This window comes from Jaculus jaculus, chromosome 7 (assembly GCF_020740685.1).
Source record: "Jaculus jaculus isolate mJacJac1 chromosome 7, mJacJac1.mat.Y.cur, whole genome shotgun sequence".
NCBI classification, from domain to species: domain Eukaryota; kingdom Metazoa; phylum Chordata; class Mammalia; order Rodentia; family Dipodidae; genus Jaculus; species Jaculus jaculus.
The window spans coordinates 148,046,691-148,067,944 of NC_059108.1; the positions used below are offsets into that span (position 1 = coordinate 148,046,691).

At 46.2% G+C, this 21,254-nt stretch overlaps 1 protein-coding gene across 10 annotated transcripts in view; it reads right to left on the reverse strand.

The window, feature by feature from the left end:
* The window catches only part of Ppp2r5c (protein phosphatase 2 regulatory subunit B'gamma), a 169,214-nt gene that overhangs the window by 8,516 nt on the left and 139,444 nt on the right, over positions 1–21,254 (reverse strand). For 5 of the 10 annotated variants that reach the window (XM_045154873.1, XM_045154874.1, XM_045154877.1 and 2 more), the window contains 5 exons: positions 17,417–17,587; positions 11,465–11,592; positions 7,714–7,815; positions 5,012–5,084; positions 957–1,073 (listed from right to left, as the gene is read on the reverse strand). In XM_045154873.1, the coding sequence (XP_045010808.1) occupies positions 957–1,073; positions 5,012–5,084; positions 7,714–7,815; positions 11,465–11,592; positions 17,417–17,587 (591 nt within the window). Of the gene's footprint in view, positions 1–948; positions 1,074–4,064; positions 4,507–5,011; positions 5,085–7,713; positions 7,816–11,464; positions 11,593–17,416; positions 17,588–21,254 lie in introns of those variants that run through there. The other 5 variants (XM_045154876.1, XM_045154881.1, XM_045154882.1 and 2 more) reach the window with 4 other exon arrangements.

The window sequence follows — 21,254 nt, forward strand, 5'->3', positions numbered from 1 at the left end:
GTTTGAATTTATGTACCCCTAGGTGCAAATGTTTTATTAAAACTTGTAACTTGGATTTCCAGCCACTTGGCTAAGAGGTGTCTCTGTGGGCAGATTGATTTCCAGCCAAGATATGCAGATATGCAGTGAGGGCTGCCTGGGTTCCCTGCTGTTTGGCGGCTTGTTTTTTTTCCCCCTTGCTTGTGGTGCTGCTGGTGGTCTTTCTCTCTGCGTGGATCTGTGAAAGGGGGCCAGCTTCTACTGCCATTCATCTTAGCATCCTGTATTTCCCCACTGTCTTCACAATATGACTCAATGACTGCCACTTGTCTACATGTAACTGAGACAGGGCACGCTCAGAGAGACAGGCTCTTCGTACTCAGGCAGGAGCTCAGTGGATCACCTTCTCTGGGAATGGTCCCCACGTAGCAGGAACGTGCTCTTTCTGGATCAGTGGGATGCTAAATGTCATTGCTACAGAAACGGAAATGTGACCACCAGAGCATGGCATTAGGTGAGGTGCTCCTGGTAAAGTCCTGGCCTGCCACAGAGGCCCTGTGTCGTGCAGGAGGCCAGGCCTCTTCTTTGGTATCCTGGGGGGCAGGGGTGTTAGCATCTGCTAGAAAGAGCTAAAGGGAAATGTCTCTGAGAAGTAAGAGGGATGCTAGGGGGAAAGCAAGTGGCACGAGGAAGTACTGCAAAGCTTTTGATTTTGCTCCAGTGAACATACAAATGGGCAGGAGGAGCGTGTTCCTATTGCTAAAGTAAACGAAGCAACACACTGTAGGCACACACTTGTCAGGAACTGTTTCTAGCAGCCTGACTGCAGCTCTGTGGCTGAAGTATTTCCTAGAAGATCATTAAGCGTGAGGTCGTAACTGTAGCTACAGCAGGAGGTGCTGGCGCGCGTGGCTTCACCTACTGACGGGACAGCACGCCTGTGGCAGACGCGGCGTCTGAGCTCAGCACCCTTTTACCTGGCAAGCTTCGTTGCTCACTGTCTTTCTCAGCATCTGCACATCTTCATACTGAGGCCCATCTGTCTCCATTGCAACCGGAATGCTCATGGCGCTGGCTTGTCTATACACTGTGTACTGCAATGCAAAGTACTCAGTCACTGTTGCTGTCAGATGCTAGGCCTGCACTCAGGGTTGTCATCCTGAGGGGACATTCCTTCCCTGGGGCCCTCTCCCCAAGAAGCCCGCTTGGGAGAGACAGACTTGCCCACTGCGGCAGCCCTGTGGGTCCTGATGACCACCACACAGCTTCCTGCAGTCCAGGCTGTGCGACTGCTCCTGCCTGCCCCAAGGTCACTTCTACTCCTCCCCGAGCCCTCAGCTGTGTTCAGCTACACCCTGCCCTTTGCCTCTGATAAGCCACTAAGTGTGAGTGGCAAGCTTGTGGTTGATGATGTCACCTCTCTTCCCCCTCTGAGGCAGCTGGCCTCCGCTCCTGTCTCCCTTCAGTCAATTTCCTCAGTGCTTTCCTCACAGACATCCCCAAGTCCTGCTGACCACCGAAGTGAACCCCCTGGAGAAGTGCCGGCTGCTCTAACCCTGCACCCTGAGCTCTCCAGCTGCTTCTCCAGTGCCGTCCCTACTCCGAGTGCTCTGGGTAGGCCAGGCAGGTTAGAATGGCAGATGGCTTCCTGCCAGCCCATGCCCTGCTCACAGTGACTTCAGGGGTGTTGGTGAGCAGAGGGATGTGGCTGCAGCTGGTTGGCCTTTGGAGTCTGCTCTCCCTGTGAGGTGGGGACAGGGCAGTGTACACTGCCCAGAGGCGTGCAGGAGCTGAACAAGTTGCCCACCATCCCAGGGGCAGGGTGGGGAAGCTGGGCCTTGAGCACAGGCCACCGGGCTCCCTCTTCCCTGGCCCCAGCAACCTCCAGGCACTGTGTTTGCCTCACTCTGCCAGGCTGCCTGCTTGCTGGGATCACATCCTGGGCTCCACTTCTTCCTTTCCCACACCACCTACTCTTCTCAGCAGCCCCTTCTCACACATTCTTCCAAGAGCCTCCATGCTGCCTGACAGCAGAGCTTTCTGAAAGGCACGTCCGCCTGCTCTTTCCACACCTCCTGGGGGACTCAGGCCAGTCTCTCCTGTGTATAGGACCATCACAGAGCTGCAACTCCCCACAATCAGCACCCCACTGGGGCCAGCCTGTGGTGTCCCTTTTTCTCTGCATCAGCCCCAGGCCCAAATCCAGACTGGGCAAGTCTGTGGGGCCAGGGCTCCTGAGACCCTTTTCCATGTGGGGCCTGTCCTCACCTCCTATCTGTGCCTTTTCTTTCTGAATCTCTCTAAAGACATGAATCATGCCTCCACCACCACCAAGCACACTCCTCAAGTGTATGCTATGATCTATTTCCACTCTGTCTGCCTCACGATCCCTCTGCTTCTACATGCCAGGGGCTGTGCTTGGTTCTTATCACGGCACCCCCAGAAATCTCCACAATTCAATTCAGGAAACAATACACCTTGTTCTTGAGGGGTTCCCGGCCAGGTGGGGAGATAGAGACATAAGCCACTGTGGCACCCCTGAGATGAGACTGGGGACTGTTTCTGAACAGATGTTCCAGTATTTTGGGACTCCAGAAAAGCAGCAACAACAGTGTTTTTTACAGACAATGCAGCAGCAGTAGCACAAGGAGCAGGCTCCAGCCTTCCCAATCCCCAGACAAGGATGCTGCACCCACTTGCAGCAGACGACACGCCACTTGCAGCCAGTGCAGGCAGAGCGCCCAGAGGAGAGCAGGCCCTCCTGAGGTGTTGCTCAGGAGGTGAGAATGAGCGCGTTCTCCAACGAAGCGCCTCCCAGGAGATGGGCCGCCCGCCGCTGTGCCGTGGGCCACACGGCTGCACCTGCCCCTCACAGAAGCACTTTTCTTCGCTCACATGACTCCTACTACAGTCGGGGGGATGAGTGGCAAGGTGTCCTATGGTCTCTCTGGTGGGTCAGGAGAAATGTGTCCATGTTAGAAATGTTCAGTGTTTTAGGATCTCCAACAATTAAATCACATGACATGGACAACCCAGTGAAGTCACCACAGCTCCCTGGGGCTCACCAGCCTGCGGGGTGTGAGTTCCAGCTCTGACAGATGTGACGCGAGGGCTGGCCCAGCACCAGCGCCAGGAGGGTGCCCCCCAGATGCCGCTGGACGTCCAGGGAGCTACTGGGAATCTACCATCTAGAGCCAAAGTGGCAGGCCAGCTGTCACCAAGCTGATTTGATAAGAAAAACCACCATGTTATCACAGAAATAAACACATATCTGCCACAAGCTGACTCAAAAGGTTTTCTCTCAAGACAACAGAAAACAAGTTCTGAGGCCTTATTTCCAGCTCTGAGGTCTTAACACATAAAGTATTTTCCACTTTAGAGACACTGGGTTATGGGGCTGGGGTATGTGGACAGGACTCTTGAGGACTGTCACAGATGTTTCAACACAGAGAGGGGGGTAAGGACAATGAGAAGAGAGTCACCAAAGTGCCAATGCAGACCACACACAGGTATGTGACATCACAGATGGTTTCAAGAGCAACCACGGCCCATTTGCTGCAAAGCAGTATGATATCAGGTCCCATGTTATACCACAGCCAAAGCTTTGTTTGCCATACGAGTTGTGTGCAGCCTGCGCACAGTTACCTCTATATTCCAAGTAAGTAAAACCAGACACTGAGACTTATACATATTGTGCATGCATTTCAAGGCTGTTCATTTCAATTGTGTGGGTACCTATGTATAACCAAAATCCTTCCAGAGCAATGTCAGCAGGGTCAAACCACATAAACCTGCCCCAAATGTAACCTGGTCTTACCATGTTTTAAAACAAATGTTAGAACTTGACCTTCACATTCAACATAAACACAGTTCAGTAACAGTCCACCCTGTGAAGCCAGACGAAGACTCTGGAAGAGCACATCCGTGAAGGTGGGTGAGCCCTGCCATGGAGCTGGCTAGCTCCTGCAGGCAGAACTAAGGACCCTCAGTTAAGACTACCACTCACATTTCCTATGGCCTTCATCTCTTAACTATAGTTTCATCAAATAGAATATAGGACAATATGTTGTTATACAGGCAAAATACATAGTTAACTTCATACATCATTTTTATTTAATGCCAGAGGTTAAAAATCTCCATCCAACTTACATAATTATTATTTATGTGTACCTCTTATCAAAAGAAATACATTATTTAGTAAAATCTTCTTCCTTGGTGTGTTAGAGAAGCCTGTGAATTTTTCATGTCGCAAAGGGCAGGAAGTGATTTTCATTAAGTGGCCATGTTATAATTGGTCAGTCACACGGAACAAGCAGAAAATACTTGTAATAACAATGCTCTAATCATTTAGACCAGCAGACATAAAACCAAAGGACCATGATTGTGAAATCCCCACAGACATGGTGGCCTGGGGCCAGCCCAACAACTAACACCGTGGAAGAAATTGCTTGCGTCGCCCGGCGGCTCTGGGAGGTATGACCATTTGTGTCACGCGTCACCTTGTGGGAGTGCACTGGCACCTACTGGCTAGGGTGAAAGAGGGGTTAGTGCAAACAGGGCAGAATTTGGTTAGTTTTTAGCAACAAAAGGCCTACTTTACAGAAACTTAATTTGAAAAACGAAGATATCATACTTCATTTCAAATAAGAATTTCTTTCATTTAGAATTAATTTTATATGAAAAAGCAGAGGAAATATGGTATTAGCTACAGCAGCTATGACCTTTAAGCAGGAAAACAAACCACAATTTTAGGAGTAAAAATTATATATTGATTTTCACCACAGTATGTTTATAAGACTCACATTTTAAAGGAAGAGGAAAAGTTAATTCTGTGGTAAAAAATTTTGTGAAGCAAAATAAGTGCTTATACAAGGAGGGTTACAAAGTTGAAAAGTAATTTTATTGTAGACATTTTCATATACATTGTTAGTGAAATCAATCTCTCCCTCCCCTGGAGAAGCCATATTCCTATCTTATAAAACATTCAAGTAACACCTTGATATTTTCATGTTATTATTCTCTTTTTTAGTACCTGGGGATTCGCTTTGGCTAGATTTTCTATCTTAACCCATGCTTCTTCTCGCTCTTTCATCTTTAGCTTCTCTCTGAAAAACAGTAAGACATCATTCATGTTAGAGAGGAGTGACACTTCACACAGAGAAGGGGAGGCGCAGGCCACTTTCCTGCGGCCCTTTGTGGTTTTGTTCCTGCCAGGTGTCCTGACCCTAACTGCTGCTTTCAACACAGAATGTGAAAAACAAGATTTACAGTAAAACATTTAGCACTGGGATTTCACAAGTTCACCATAGCTTATGACTCCCCCACCTCCCCATTTTTTCAAGGTAGGGTCTCTAGTCCGGGCTGACCTGGAATTCACTAGTTTGAGGGTGGTTTTGAACTCACGGTAATCGCCCTACCTCTGCCTCCCAAGTGCTGGGATTAGAGGGGTGCGCCACCACGCCCAGCTCGCTTACAGCTTTTATGAGGGGCTTGGAGACCTGAACTCGGGTACTCAAGAGTCAAATGCCAGATGCTTCTTCCACTGAGCCATCTCCCCAGTCTCAAGGGTTAAAATTCCTAAAAAATAAATCCCCTGCAAGTAAAACTCAGGTTCCTGTCCTGGCCAGCAGCCTCCTCACAGTTGTGGGCTAAGGAGCTTTTATACCAACCCGCAAGTCTGCGCAGCAGGAGCCAGACAGGCAGAGCCTGCAGCCTTCAGTGACGGCATTCCAGGAACACTGCCGGGAGCTGGGAGACTTGCACTGCTTCTCCATTCCACTGTTAGAGCCACTGAATTTGGGTCACCACTGTCCTTTTTTAATCCACCAAACACAATGCCAGAGCTCAAAGGAACCCTTCAGAGCACTGTAAACCTCGGATGGGGAGAGAGGCCGCTTTTCAGACCCTGGGGCCCATCCTGCAGTGGAGGACTGAGGAACGGCTTGTGTGCGGATCACCACCTTACCTGCCTTTGTCCTACTTTTCTTGCTCTGCTATGGCAAGGGCTCATTCACTGCTGCACTGCCAGAGACCAAAACCAAGCACGGTATGCCAGTAACATATTATTTGTCTAAAGAATGAAGAAACGGGCTGGAGAAATGGCTTAGCGGTTAAGGCATTTGCCTCCAAAGCCCAAGGATGCAGGCTTAATTCCCCAGGACCCACGTTACCCAGATGCACAAGGGGCACATGCATCTACAGTTCATTTGCAGTGGCTAGAGGTTCTGGCATGCCCAGTGTCTATATCTGCCCCTCTCTCTCTCAAAATGGATAAATACATTAAAAATAAAGAAGAAATGATCAATTCATTTTATAGATATTTTGTAATTTGATTTACATTCAGAGTTTATCTACCCTAGCCATTAAAAAATTAAAAATATTTTATTTATTTATTTACTTTATTTATTTTTTAATATTTCATATTTATTTGGCAGAGAAAGAGGGAGGGGGGAGGAAGAGAGGGAAGGAGGGAGAGGGAGAAAGAGCGAGAGAGAGAATGGACGTGCCAGGGCCTCTAGCCACTGCAGATGAACTCCAGACATGTGCGCCCCCTTGTGCATCTAGGGAATTGAACCTGGGTCCTTTGGCTTTGTAGGCAAATGCCTTAACCACTAAGCCATCCCTCCAGCCCTCATTTACTTTATTTAAGAGAGACAGAGAGAAGGTGGAGACAGAGGGAGGGAAGGGGGAAAGAGAGCGAGAGAATGGGCATGCCAGGGCCTCTAGCCATTGCAAACAAACTCCAGATGCATGTGCCACCCTGTGCATCTGGCTTACATGGGCTCTGGAAAATCAAATTTGGGTCCATAGGCTTAATCACTAAGCCATCCTGCCAGCCCCCATGTTGTTATACGAGATAGGTTCTCTCGCTGAACCTGAACTTGCTTATTCAGCTAGATTACCCAGCCAGCAAGTCGCAGGGGTCCTGCCTCCACCTGCCCAGGGTTGGGATGACAGGAATGTGTGTAATGTGCACGCTGGGCATCCAAATGCAAGTCTTCATGCTTGCAGGGCAAACTCTACCAGGGCAGCTCTTCCCCAATCCTGCCCTAGCTCCTTCTGAGTGACAAGAATACAATCTATCAGTTGCTCATACTAGATTACAAAGAATGATTTCTTTTTTAAAGCAAATTCTCATTATGTAGCCCAGGCTAGTCTTGAACTTGTGGCGATCCTTCTGTCTCAGCCTCCTGAGTTTTGAGATTACAGGCATGCATTGCCAGGCCTGGCCTGAAGTGACTTTTGCTGACTCATTAGTGACATCATTTCATGCCTGGCCTAGAAATAGAGCACCTTGTTACTAGACAGTCTCTGGACAGATGTGGGCCTTGAAGTCCTCAAATGAACAAAAGCAGGACCCTGAAAAAGGCACAGATGACTAAACTGCTAATGGAAGGGTGAGGATGGCTGGCTTTAAAGACATACTCTGACCACTTTAATTTTTATTTTTTAATGAAAGAGCATGAGAGAGAATTGGTGTGCCAAGGCCTCTAACTACTGCAGACAAACTCCAGATGCATGTGCCACCTTGTGCACATATGTCATCTTGTGCACCTGGCTTATGTGGGTTCTGTGGAGTTGAACCTGGGTCCTTAGGCTTCTCAGGCAAGTGCCTTAACCACTAAGCCAGCTCTCTAGCCCCTCTTGCCACTTTAGAGTGTAGTATATTTACTTAGCTAGGACAATGGAGGTGATGTCTTCAGGTATAAGCAACATGTACAAGGTGCGACTTACTTCAGTTTCTCTGCTTTGAACTGCTGGGTACAGTCATCAAAGAGCTTTTGGTTCATTTCCATGAAGAGCTTCAAAGCGTTGTATATCAAGCCGTGTATTGTCCTGCAGAGGAAACGTGGTGGTGAAAGCCCAGTACTGGGACTTGGGCTTTTTCTCCCTGCCTCCTATCACATCCTCTTCCCTCCAAGCCTTGTAGGTGCTTTAATTTTTGCAGTCTCATTTCCCACAAGCTTCCCAGGCTCTAACATGACATGTAGGCTAGTTTTGACTCAGTCTGCTTCCTGGATAACAGCAGCCAAAGCCAGTTTGTTAAGAGACCGAATAAACAATGTAGATGCCTAAATACAGCTAAGGAAAATTATATTGAGGACAATAACAGAAAAATTTCATTCCCTATCAATGTCAGTTTCTTTTCAATCTTACTCACTGAGACTAGAAAAATTAATTTTAATAATGCTATGACTGGGGGTATGGCTCAGTGGTGGTAGGCCACCTGTCTAGCCCTGGGTTCTATTCCTAGAACAGAAGGAAAAAAAAAAAACACCTAAACCCAACAAAACTTAAAAAATCAAAACTAAAATTACAGCACAGTAGAGCTTTGGCTCTCTGTCTCTTTCTTTCTCTGCTTGTAAATAAACTAAAAAGAAAGAAAGAAAGAAAGAAAGAGGGGCTGGAGAGATGGCTTAGTCATTAAGGCATTTGCCTACAAAGCCTAAGGACCCAGGTTCAATTCCACAGTACCCACATAAGCACAAGGTGGTGCATGCATCTGGAGTTTGTCCGTAGTGTCTAGAGGCCCTGGCACACCCATTTTCTCTCTCACTTTCTCTCTGCCTCTGCCTCTCTCTCTCACACACAAATAAATAAATAAAAATTAAAAAAGTAAAAGTAAGTAAATAAAAAAGCCGAGCTGGGCGTGGTGGCGCCTTTAATCCCAGCACTCAGGAGGCAGAGGTAGGAGGATCACCAAGAGTTCGAGGGCACCCTGAGACTACATAGTGAATTCCAGGTCAGCCTGGGCTAGTGAGACCCTACCTTGAAAAACCAAAAAAAAGAAAGAAGGGCTGGAGAGATGGCTTAGCAGTCAAGGTGCTTGCCAGCAGAGTCTAACAACCTGGGTTTGATTCCTCAGTACCCACATAAAGCCAGATTCATAAAGTGGGGCGTGCACTGGCAGCGTGTTTGCAGCAGCTGGAAGTCCTAGCATACCCACTTTCTTTCTCTGTGTTCGCAAATCTTTTTTTTTTAAGTACAGCTTTGGAAGGCTCACTGTGCTTGAAGATGGACAGAGGCCCAGCTGTCCTTGAGTTCAAGGTGAGCCTCTGCAGGGTGGACGAGCTGCTACCTGACTGCAGCCACACAGAAACCTTGGGAGCCCACGAGCGAGTGTGAGCGCACAATGACGCAGCAGAGCCAGCGGGGCCGTGGCTGTGGGTGGCAGCGCGGTGGCTGTGGGTGGCAGCGCGGAGCGGTAACAACGAGCACGCTGCTCTGGGGACGGCTCACGTGGCAGAGCACTTGCCATGCAAGCACGAGGGTCTGAGTGACCCCAGATCCCACCTCAATGTCAGGTGTGCTGGTCCGTGCCTTACACTCTGCTTGGGAGGTGAGGACGGGTGGACCTATGTATGAGGCAAGTGGCTAAGTAGACTAGATGAACTGGTGAGACGTCAGTAAGTAAGGTGGAGAATAATCAGAAAATAGCCAACATCAATTTCTGGCCTGCACACACACCTGTGAACACAACTATACCCAACACAATACATATATACACCCAACACATAAACATGTGTACACATGCACACATACTACACACATACACATGCCAAAAAAAGCAAACCAAACTCTAAGAGCTACAAACCATAAACACTAACTGCTCAGTTATTTTTGGTCGCATGTAGCCCAGTCTGGTTTTGAACTCAATTTCACTATGTAGCTGAGGCTATCCATGAAACCCCTTTCCTTCCACCCCCACCTTGTAATGCTGGGATTACAGGGCTGTCCCACCACACCCAATTTATAACTACTTAATCCCTTTATCATAAACTACCACTCATATTTAGAAAACAAAGAATACTTCCTGTGCAAACAGTGGGAGCTGAAAGCCAGTTACTCCATGTAATTCACACAACACACACACACACACGGACTGGGTAAACTCCAGGCTTCTGCCATCAACCTGAAGTTCAGATGTCTCAAAGGAAAGGCAGCTGCTACAGTCACATGGTAACAAGGACCAGTACTGGGGCCAGTGTGGCTCCTGTGCTACAGTTAAGAGTGGTATTTTTATTGTTTTTTGGTTTGTTTTTATTTATTTGAGAGCAACAGACAGAGAAAGAGGCAGAGAGAGAGAATGGGTGCACCAGGGCTTCCAGCCACTGCAGACGAATTCCAGATGCATGTGCCCCCTTGTGCATCTGGCTAACATGGGTCCTGGGGAATCAAACCTTGAAGCAGGGTCCTTAGGCTTCACAGGTAAGCGCTTAACTGCTAAGCCATCACTCCAGCCCTTAATTTTAATCAAGATCAAGGTAGGTGGTGATAATTGCAGAGCAAAGCATCTCTGTACATTAGCATCAGTTTACTCAATCAGCACAGTGAAATGTCTGTTTTTTAGAGGAGGAAATGTGGAAGGTGTAGAGATGCACTTTGCCCAGAACCAAACAGCCAAGTCTGCGGCACTCTGAGCTGTTGGCTCCTCTGTGCAGCTCCTGGCAGCTCACTCAGGGGACTCTCGGCTTCTGATCTGGACCTGGGGTGGGCTCAGTGCTCCAGAGGATCACGCAGGAGAGAAGGCACACAGAGGCTGTGGGCTGTGTGTGTGGGGGGGAGGGTGCTACATGAGAGACACTGGAGCCAGGAGCTGCTCTGTCTCCAGCACTCTCTTGCTGGTCTTGTCTTCCTGTGTGTGCTTAGACAAGGGAAGGGTCCAGACATTATAGCCCTGCTCTTTCTGCTTTATACTTGGATTTGGGATGATAATCCACAAAGGAAAGAAAGCTCTGGAACCCTTATTTGTTTGAGTATCACTAGTATTAAGTTTAGCACTAAACACAGCCTGGCACCCTTGAAGACAGTTTTCTTCTAAGGCCTCAGCTTCATTCTCAGTAACTGAAAAGTCAAGGAGCAAACATCCTCTGTTCCTGAGGCTGTGGGTCTCCATTCCCCCCCCCCCCCCCCGTCCTCCTGATCATGCCCACAGCAGGGTGGCCCTAGAAGATCAAACAGGGCTCCCCTGATGTGTCAGAAGAGTTCCAAGGGCCATCTAAGCTGTGTGGCCAGTGTGCTCCTGCTAGGACTGAGCCCCATGAGCTTTCCTGTGACCTTCAACTCCTTTGGGAACTGGAAGGTGCTGCTACTGGAACCTGCAGGGAGATGTGTACAAACGAGCCTCTGTTGGCTTGCTATGCAGGCGAGGACGTAAAACAAAAGGCCACTCTTACAATCTCTACTGGTATTTAAAAGAACTCAACGGACCTTTTATAAAATAGTCATTAAAAAATGGATTTGAAGTTGGGCATGGTGGCTCACGCCTTTAATCCCAGCACTCAGGAGGCAGAGGTAGGAGGATCGACGTGAGTTCAAGGCTACCCTGAGACTACATCATGAATTCCAGGTCAGCCTGGAACAGAGTGAGACCCTACCTCAAAAAACAACAACAAAAAAAACCCCAAACAAACAAAAAGGATTTGGATTTTAGGGGCATGCACTATGTCAGAATGAACAAGGTGCATGGCCAGCTTGCTCTTACTTATTCCAATGGGTCTTTGAGTTGCGGTACAGGGATGGGAACATGATGGGCAGGATCTTTGCTGCATTGTCGCTGATCAGGCTCATGATGTACTCATTGTTCCAGTAGTACAGCGCTCGCTCTGCCACCTGGAAGACAGGAGGGGCGGAAGTGTTATGGTGATCATGTTTGAAGGTATTAGGCAAATGTTGTTACTGACAAACTTGTAACCAGGACAACATATTACATTCAATTAAAAATTACAATTATTTCCATAAGTTCAAATTACTCTACACTGTGACCTTGAAGGCCATTTAACGAGGTAGCAGATGATTTCACAGCACTAAGAACTCAAGAACATTTACCCACCCCTCTCTTTTCCCTTTTTTTTTTTTTAAATTTAGTTTTTCTATCTTTTGTTTTCGAGGTAGGGTCTCATTCTGGCTCAGGCTGACCTGGAATTCACTATGTAGTCTCGGGGTGGCCTTGAACTCACGGCGATCCTCCTACCTCTGCCTCCTGAGTGCTGGGATTAAAGGCGTGCGCCACCACACCTGGTTCATTCACTCACTTCTCCACTCTTTCAATAAAGAGTTTAACTGGGCACCAGCTGGATGCTGACTACAAGTCCAAGAAGTGAGGTAGTCAGCTTATTTGTTCCTTCCTTCCTCCTGTCCCTCCTCATCCACAGGTGCACCTCCTCCCTCATTCACTCTCCGTGTGCCTGTGTCAGGCAGGTGCGGCGGCGCACAGCACTGCGTGCAGAGCGGTGAACAAAAGGAGGCGGAGACGCACACCTGTGTGGAACTTGCACTCTACAGGGAGCAGTCTAAATCAGAAATGACAAGTGATGGCCAGAAACATGAGAAGAGCAGTAATGTGGGCTATGGGGGCTTTTGTGTGGAGGTGACATGTGAGGCAGGGCCTGGGGGAGAACCGATCCTGAGAGCAAGGAGGCTAACAGGAGAGCAGCCGGCCAGAGGAACAGAAAAAGCCAAGACTGAAGAGTCTCACCCCAGGGCCTTCCAGCTGGTCTTCATTCTGGGTGACATAAGGAGCTGTGGGAGGGCTCCCAGTATTAGTTACTATAGCTTTCCAACACACAAAGCTGCAAGGCAGGCACCCAACCCTCCATCTATACTTGCCACTTTGGATGGCAACTGTCCATTCCTCTGCCCTGCTTTCTGTCTTTCTCCAGTCTACAGGCACATAAGTGTACATTCTTCAGAGCCACCAACGTTCACACAGCCACTAAGACATGTGGCTGGTCCCATACCAACACTTCTCCTTTAGGCAGAGCTGCTCCTTCCCCATGACCACACCCGCAGTGCAGCGTGGCAGCCACCTGCAGGGCTGGGAGCAGGAGAGCCCGCCAACGCTACCTGAGCCCTGGCAGGCTGGGTGGGTGCAGCACGGCAGGAGGCAGCAGCTGTGCAGGTTTCGGGAACCAGGACCAGTTTCTCAGAGGGGTGAGGTGAGGAGGCTAGCTTTAGAGGACGGGTGGATACGCGTCAGTGTGAAGGAAGGGCCCACATGAAAACACAAAGCATGCATTTAATCATAAAGTAGGGACAGTATACGGGCTGGGGAGATGGCTCGGCAGTTAAAGGTGTTTGCTTCCAAAGCCTGTTGGCCTGGGTTTGATTCCCCAGTACCCATGTAAGGCCAGACACACAAAATAGCACACGCTTCTGACCTGGAATTCACTGTGTAGTCTCAGGCTGGCCTCAAACTCACAGCAATACTCCTTCCTACCTCTCCCTCCTGAGTGCTGGGATTAAAGGTGTGAGATATACCCAGCAAAAATATTTTTTAAAGTATGAACAGCATTTACAGTTTCTGGGAGTTTTTTATTTCTTTTTTTGAGACAGGATCTATGTAGCCCATGTGGATTTAAGACTTGCAATCTTCTTGCCTTAGCCTTCTAAATTCCTAGGTACTGGGATTGAAGCTATGCAACACCCACAGGGTCTATGATTCTTTTTTTTTTTTTTTGGTTTTTCAAGGTAGAGTCTCACTCTAGCCCAGGCTGACCTGGAATTCACTATGGAGTCTCAGGGTGGCCTCGAACTCACAGCGATCCTCCTACCTCTGCCTCCCGTGTGCTGGGATTAAAGGCGTGCGCCACCACGCCCGGCTTGTTTTTGTTTTTTTTTTTTTTGGTTTTCTATGATTCTTGTTTATGAGGTCAAGGCCTTATAGTTTTGCTTTTCCGTTTGTTGGTTGCTTTTTAATTTTAATTTTTTATTTTTGAGAGCCAGTTTCCTATATAGCTTAGGCAGGCCTCACACTTACTTGCCCTGTCTCTACCTCCCAAGTGTGGGGACTGTAGATGTGTGCTGCCTTGCCTGGCCCATGCTTACCTATCTTTTTTTTGGAGGTGGAGTCTCACTCTGGCCCAGGCTGACCTGGAAGTAACTATGTAGTCTCAGGGTGGCCTTGAACTCACGGCAATCCTCCTACCTCTGCCTCCCAAAGTGCTGGGATTAAAGGTGTGCACCACCACGCCCGGCCATGCTTACCTATCTATAAGTAGACTTATATATAACATTTTAAGCTTGGATTAAAAAACCCGGAAGTTTAAGGTACTTGGAGGCAGGGATTCACTATGTAGGCCAGACTGGACGGGTACTCACTACCCTGCCTGAGACTCATGCGTGCTTGTGGTATGGTGTGTACCACCATGCACAGTGAGCAATATACGTTTAGGATTGTAATGTCCTCCTGTTGGAGTGTGCCTTTAATCAATATAAAGTGACCTTCCTTATCTTTCCTAACCAATGTTGGGCTGAAGTCTACCTTGTCAGATATTAGGATAGCAACCCCTGCTTGTTTTCTAGGCCCATTTGCTTGAAACACCGTTTTCCAACCTTTCACCCTAAGATAGTGTCCATCCTTTGTAGAATGAGTTTCTTGGAGGCAACAAATTGAAGGATCCTGCGTTTTAACTCAGTCTGCAAACCTATGTCTTTTGGTTGGGGCATTGAGGCCATTGATATTAAGAGGTATTATTGAATGGTGAGTATTTATTTTTGCCATCTTTTTGTAGTTCTTCCGGTTTTACCTTTGCTCTCTTGTATTAACTAGTACTTGAGTATTGTTTTTTTTTCCCCCCCAGGTTCCTTATATGTGTGCTTTTTTTTTCTTCAGCATGGAGGATTCTTTCAAGTATTTTCTGTAGAGCTGGTTCTGTCTTCAAATATTCCTTTAGCCTACTTTTCTTGTGGAATGTCCTTATTTCTCTATTTCAGTAGATAGCTTTGCAGGATAAAGTAACCTTGGTTGACAGTTGTTATCTTTCAGAACTTGGAATACATCACTCCAAGCCCTTCTAGCCTTTAAAGTTTGTGTTGAGTAATCTGCTGTGATCCTGATGGGCTTGTCTTTGTAGGTAACTTGATTTTTCTCTCTATTGCTTTCAATATATTTTCTTTGGTTAATATGTTTCATAGTTTAATTATAACATGATGAGGAGAGGTTCTTTCCAGGTTTTATCTAGTTGGTGTTCTAAAGGATTCCTCTATCTGCATTGGTACCTCTTTCCCAATTTGGGGGAAGTTTTCTTCTATGATATTGTTGAAAATGCCTCTATACCTTTGGAGTGAAATTCTTCTCCTTCTACTATACCCTGACTTCTTATGTTTGATCTTTTCATAGTGCCATGAATATCTTGAATTTCCCATTCATACTTTCCTATTAGTTTGTCTTTCTCTTTGTTGGACTGTATTAGATCTGCCACCTGGTCTTCTAGCTTAGATATTCTGTCCTCTCCTTCATCCATTCTACTGGTGAGATTTTCTACAGTTTTTTATTTCATTAACTGTGTTCTTCATTGCTAGTAATTCTGACTGAATTTCCTTTATTATTTCTATTTCCTTATTTATGTCTTTATTTCATTAAATTGGTTTCCTGTGTCTTCTTTGATTCCTTTGATTTCCTTTTTCATTCCTTTGATTTCCTCTTTGATTTCTTTGAGCATTTTTTTTTTTTTTTTTTTTTGTTTTTTTGAGGTTGGGTCTCACTCTGGTCCAGGCTGACCTGGAATTAACTCTGTAGTCTCAGGGTGGCCTTGAACTCATGGCGATCCTCCTACCTCTGCCTCCCGAGTGCTGGGATTAAAGGCGTGCGTCACCATGCCCGGCTCTTTGAGCATATTTATAATCATTCTTTTGAAATCTTTCTCAGGCATTTCCTCTAACTCATTCTCACTGGAGGTCATTTCTGATGCATGCATACATTTTGGTGGATTCATACTGTCTTGATTTTTGGTGTTTCTTATGTTATAATGTACATATTTTTGCACCTTGGATTAATTTAATGTTTGGATTTTCTAGTTAGCTGCAGTATTATTAGATGTATCGATCAATCTGATGTTATATATCTTCAGGGTAGAGCTTAAGGTGCTAGGTGTGGCTCTTAAGACTCTTAGAGTATCTACAAAAGTGACCCTTGATGTTGGGTTTGCCTGCTACGAGAGTATTCAAGTAGGCTGAGTGGAACAAAATACAGGAAGATTCTAAAATTTAACTAAACAATGTACATATTCAATGAAAAACAGCACAGAGTATTTATACAAGAGTTGGTTATGACAACCAGATCTTCTAACACAGTCACTATCCCTTAGGGTGTGTGGTGCCCCAAACCCTTAATCCTGTCAACAAGGAGGTTAAGATTTTTGGTCTGTTGATGGTTCCAAGTCAGCTTGTGAGCAAGTAAGACCCTTCCCTAATATACAACAGAAGAGGAAACAAAGCCACTATAAATCAAGAATCAACAAATAACAAGCCTATTTAAGAATGGCAAATCTGACCATCTATCAGATTTAACATATAATTTATTCTGATATGGAAGGTTCAATTAGCACTTCTGGGTAAGGCCTGTATACCAGGCTTATTTGGCGGGTACTGACCTGGTGTAATCACAGTTACCTTTTGGGATGATTTTGGTCTCAGTTATGCTGCGCTCCTGCTTGGGTCCCTCTTTGGTGCACTGTGGGTTCAAGTAGGCTGGCTGGGTCATTGGATCACTGCTCTGGTTGCCAGTTCTGGGTGCTGTGATCTCCCTTCCCAAGGTCTCTGGTGCTTGCTCGCATTGGGGGAGGGGAGGCTGTTGATGGTGGCTCTAGTTCTCCCGCTGGTCCTCGAGATCTGCTCCTCTGCTGTTCGCTGTGGTTCTTTACGTTTCTTGAGTTTGCAAGCAGCTCTGGTGTGAGTGGAGAATCTCACCTGGCTTTTCCTGCAGCCCTGCGGACCTGGTGCTGCTGCTGCTGGAGCCGCTTCTGCCTGCTTATGTGGACTCTGGGTGCTCTGGATCTCTCCTATTTCTCTGCTGCCATTGGTAATTTCTTATACACCTCACTTTTTAGTAGAAGCATGTATTTTGCTGTTTTTTGTTTTTTGTTTTTTTTTCCTTTTTCTCCCCTAGGCTGCTTTGGCGTGGTTCCTATGCCACCATCTTAACCGGAAGTCCTTAGCATCTTATTTTGAAGTGTGTCTAAAGTAAAAGCTCAAACTGTACCTTTATTTTATTTATTTACTGATTTGGTTTTTTGAGGTAGGGTCTCACTCTGGTCCAAGTTGACCTGGAATTAACTCTGTAGTCTCAGGGTGGCCTTGAACTCATGGTGATCCTCCTACCTCTGCTGCTTGAGTGCTGGAATTAAAGGCGTGTGCCACCACACCCGGCTTTGTACCTTTATTTTTAAAAATATTTTGATTTACTTATGAGAATGAGAATGAATGAATATGAATAAATGGGTACCCAAGGGCCTCCTGCCACTGCAAATGAACTCCAGACACACAAGTCACCTTGAGCATTTGGATTGATGTAAATACTGGAGAACAGAACTTGGGCCAGCAGGCTTTGCAAGCAAGTACTTTTAACTGCTGAACCATTTCTCTAGCCCTCAAATTTGATCTTTAAATCACACAAGAACCAAAGCACAAGACCTCCTGCTGCCACAAACCCATGTACCTGGAAGTGAGGGCTGGAAACACATTTGGCTAGTTGCCGGAAAAGAGGTTCCATGATCTTCACAAACTCTGAGGGCTCGATCACATCTAAAATCTCTTCTAGCTCATTAAGGAACATGACTTCTTTTGGACTATGAGTCTTTGGCCAGTATTTGAGAAGTGCCATTACCACCTAGGAAAGAAATGACACAGGAAGTTATGCTCAGGAGGTGCCAACATCTGTGAAGGAAGAGACATTCTCACTAAGGAGTCCCCACTGCAGAACAAAATGAGATGGTTCTGTCTGCCTTGTAAGCAGGGTCAGAGATCCAGTAATCACTGCCTTTTCTTTTATAGTTGAACAGTTCTAATTATATATACTTTAACAACAGTTTTACGTGACCCATTTTCTTTAGTGATTGCCATTTCAGTAAATCAGCAGACTAAGTGGATCTACAGACTGATTTAAAGCAAATTTTTTTTTTTTGAGGTAGGGTTTCACTGTATTCCAGGCTGACCTGGAATTCACTATGTAGTCTCTGGCTGGCCTCGAACTCAAGGTGATTCTCCTTCCTCTGCCTCCCGAGTGCTGGGACTAGAAGCGTGCACCACCACACCAGACTTATAGACCGATTTCTTATGTATTCTAGTGGAGAAGTAGCAGTTTTTGTTGTTGGCAACACACATATCTACACAGTTACTTCTCAAATTAATTGACCACTCCTCTGTATTTACACACCACCCCCACGTTCAACTGTGCTAAAATACGTCAAAAAGATTGAAGGAGGCAGATGTTAACTGATAAGACTCTATCTAAAAAAAACTGACATAAAAATCTTATTTAACACAACTGTCTGTAAGAGGAATTATTTTTGAAAGTGTACCATTTAATGATCTCCTTCCTACTACTACTTCTTCTTTTTTTTTTTTTTTTTTTTTGGTTTTTCAAGGTAGGGTCTCACTCTAGTCCAGGCTGACCTGGAATTAACTATGTCATCTCAGGCTGGCCTTGAACTCATGGCTATCCTCGAACCTCTGCCTCCCGAGTGCTGGCATTAAAGGTGTGCACCACCATGCCTGGCCTCTCCCTCCTACTTTTAGTTCAGCATTATTTAATAGATATTCTTCTGTGAAACACAGTGTAAGAGACATGAATCACTTCTTAGAGACACCATTCCTTTTCACTTGTCATGTTTCTTTCTTTCTTTCTTTTTTTTTTTTTTGAGATAGTGTCTCTCTAGTCCAGGCTGACCTGGAATTCACTATGTAGTCTCAGGGTGGCCTTGAACTCCTGTTGATCCTCCAACCTCTGCCTCCCTAGTGCTGGGGTTAATGACGTGTACCACCATGCCCAGCATCCAGATGGATTTTATTTGGTGAAAAAAAATATGCAATTGGCAAGCTGCACGCCACTGATTTGGCTCTTTTGTTTTACTGGACATTGTTTCTGAACCAGGTTCATGTACTGGACCAACTTTCTTTTTTTTAGATAGGATTTCACTCTAGCCCAAGCTGACCCAGAATTCACTATGTAGTATCAGGCTGGCCTTGAACTCACGGTGATCCTCCTACCTCTGCCTCCTGAGTGCTGGGATTAAAGGCATGTACCAATGAGCCTGGCTGGACTAGCTTTTAAATTTAATTTAATTTTCTTAATATTTTATTTATTTGTAAGCAGAGAGAAATAAGAGAGAAAAGAGACAGAGAGAATGGGTGCACCAGGGCCTCCAGCCACTGCAAAAACCTCCAGGTGCATGCACTACTCTGTGCGTCTGGCTTTACGTGGGTCCTGGGAAACTGAACCTGGGTCCTTAGCCTTTGCAGGCAAGGGCCTTAACCACTAGGCAATCTCTCCAGCCCTCCTCCTATTTTGAAATAAGGTCTTGCTATGTAGCCCACACTGACCTCAAACTCATGGCAACCCTCCTGTCTCAGCCCTGAGTACTGAGATGATAGGTGGGAGACACTGTACGGAGCTTGAACTGAACACTTGAAATGACAGAGTGCATTATATGTGAATTGTATCTATTCTTTATGTTTTATTTATGAGAGAGAGACACACACACATAGAGAATGGACACGTCAGGGCTTCTAGCCACTGCAAACCAACACCAGCACCATGTGCCACCTTGTGCATCTGGCTTACATGGGTCCTGGGGAACTGAATCTGGGTTCTCTGTTCTTGTAGGCAAGTGCCTTAACCACGAAACCATCTCTCCAACCTGTGACTTGTATCTTTTTTTTTTTTTTTTTTGAGGTAGAGTTTCACTCTAGCTCAGGTAGCCCTGGAATTCACTATGTAGTCTCAGGGTGGCCCCGAACTCACAGCAATCCTCCTACCTCTGCTACCCCAGTGCTGGGATTAAAGACATGTGCCACCACTTCTGGCCTTTTATTTTTATTTTTTTTGAGGTAGGGTTTCATTCTAGTCCAGGCTGACCTGGAATTCACTATGTAGCCTCAGGCTGGCCTCGAGTTTATGGGGATCCTCCTACCTCTGCCTCCCAAGTGCTGGGATTAAAGGTGTGTACCACCATGCCCAGCTCTGTGAACTGTATCTTATTTATTTATTTTGTAATTTTTTTTTTTTTTTTTGAGACAGGGTCTCACTGTAACTCAGGCTGACCTGGAATTCACCATGTAGTCTCAGGGTGGCCTCGAACTCATGGTGACCCTCCTACCTCTGCCACCCAAGTGCTGGGATTAAAGGCTTATAAATGCAAATGAACTCCAGACGCATGTGCCATTTTATTCATCTGACTTATGTGGGTCCTGGGGAATTGAACCTAGGTCTGCTTTGCAGCCAAGTGCCTTAACCACTAAGCCATCTCTCCAGCCCCAACTATATCTTGTTTTGTTTTGTTTTTTGTTTTTTGAGGTAGGGTCTCACTCTGGTCCAGGCTGACCTGGAATTAACTATGTAGTCTCAGGGTGGCCTCGAACTCTCGGCGATCCTCCTACCTCTGCCTCCCAAGTGCTGGGATTAAAGGTGTACACCACCACGCCTGGCCCCAACTATATCTTAATAAAGCTGTTAAAAATGTGAATTCAGAGCAGGAGAGATGGCCTAGTGGTTAAGGCACTTGCCTGTGAAGCCTAAGGACTCAGGTTGATTCTTCAGGTCCCATGTAAGTCAGATGTGCAAGATGGCACATGTATCTGGAGTTCCTTTGTAGTGGCTAGAGATCCTGGTGTGCCCATTCTCTCTATTAAAAAAAAAAAAAAAAAAAAAAGTGAGCTGGAAAGCTGGCTTAGAGGTCAAGGCACTTGCCTGCAAAGCCAAAGGACCCAGGTTTGATTTCTCAGGACCTATGTAAAGCCAGATGCAAAGGTGGTGCATGTGTCTGGAGTGGCCGGAGGCCCTGGTGTGCCCATTCTCACTCTCAAATAAATAAAAAAAATATGAAAAAGTGAATTCAAATATTTACACTGGCATCTGACAAGCTCTTTTTTTAAAAAAAAAATAAATAAATAAAATGCACAAATATTAGAAATCCAGGCTGGGCATGGTGGTGCACGTCTTTAATCCCAACACTCGGGAGGCAGAAGTAGGAGGATCGCCATGAGTTTGAGGCCAGCCTGAGACTACATAGTGAATTCCAGGTCAGCCTGGGCTACAACAAGACCCTACCTTGAAAAAAAAAAATCCAAACTAAAAAGTCAGGTGTGGTGGTGCATGCCATTAATCCCAGAATTTGAGAAGCAGAGGTAGGAGGATCGCCGTGCGTTTGAAGCCACCCTGACAATACAGAGTGAATTCCAGGTCAGCCTAGGCTAGAGTTAGAGTGAGATCCTACCTTGAAAAAACAAAACAAGACAACAATAAAAAAGAAATCTACACAAAGGCAGCAATGTAACAC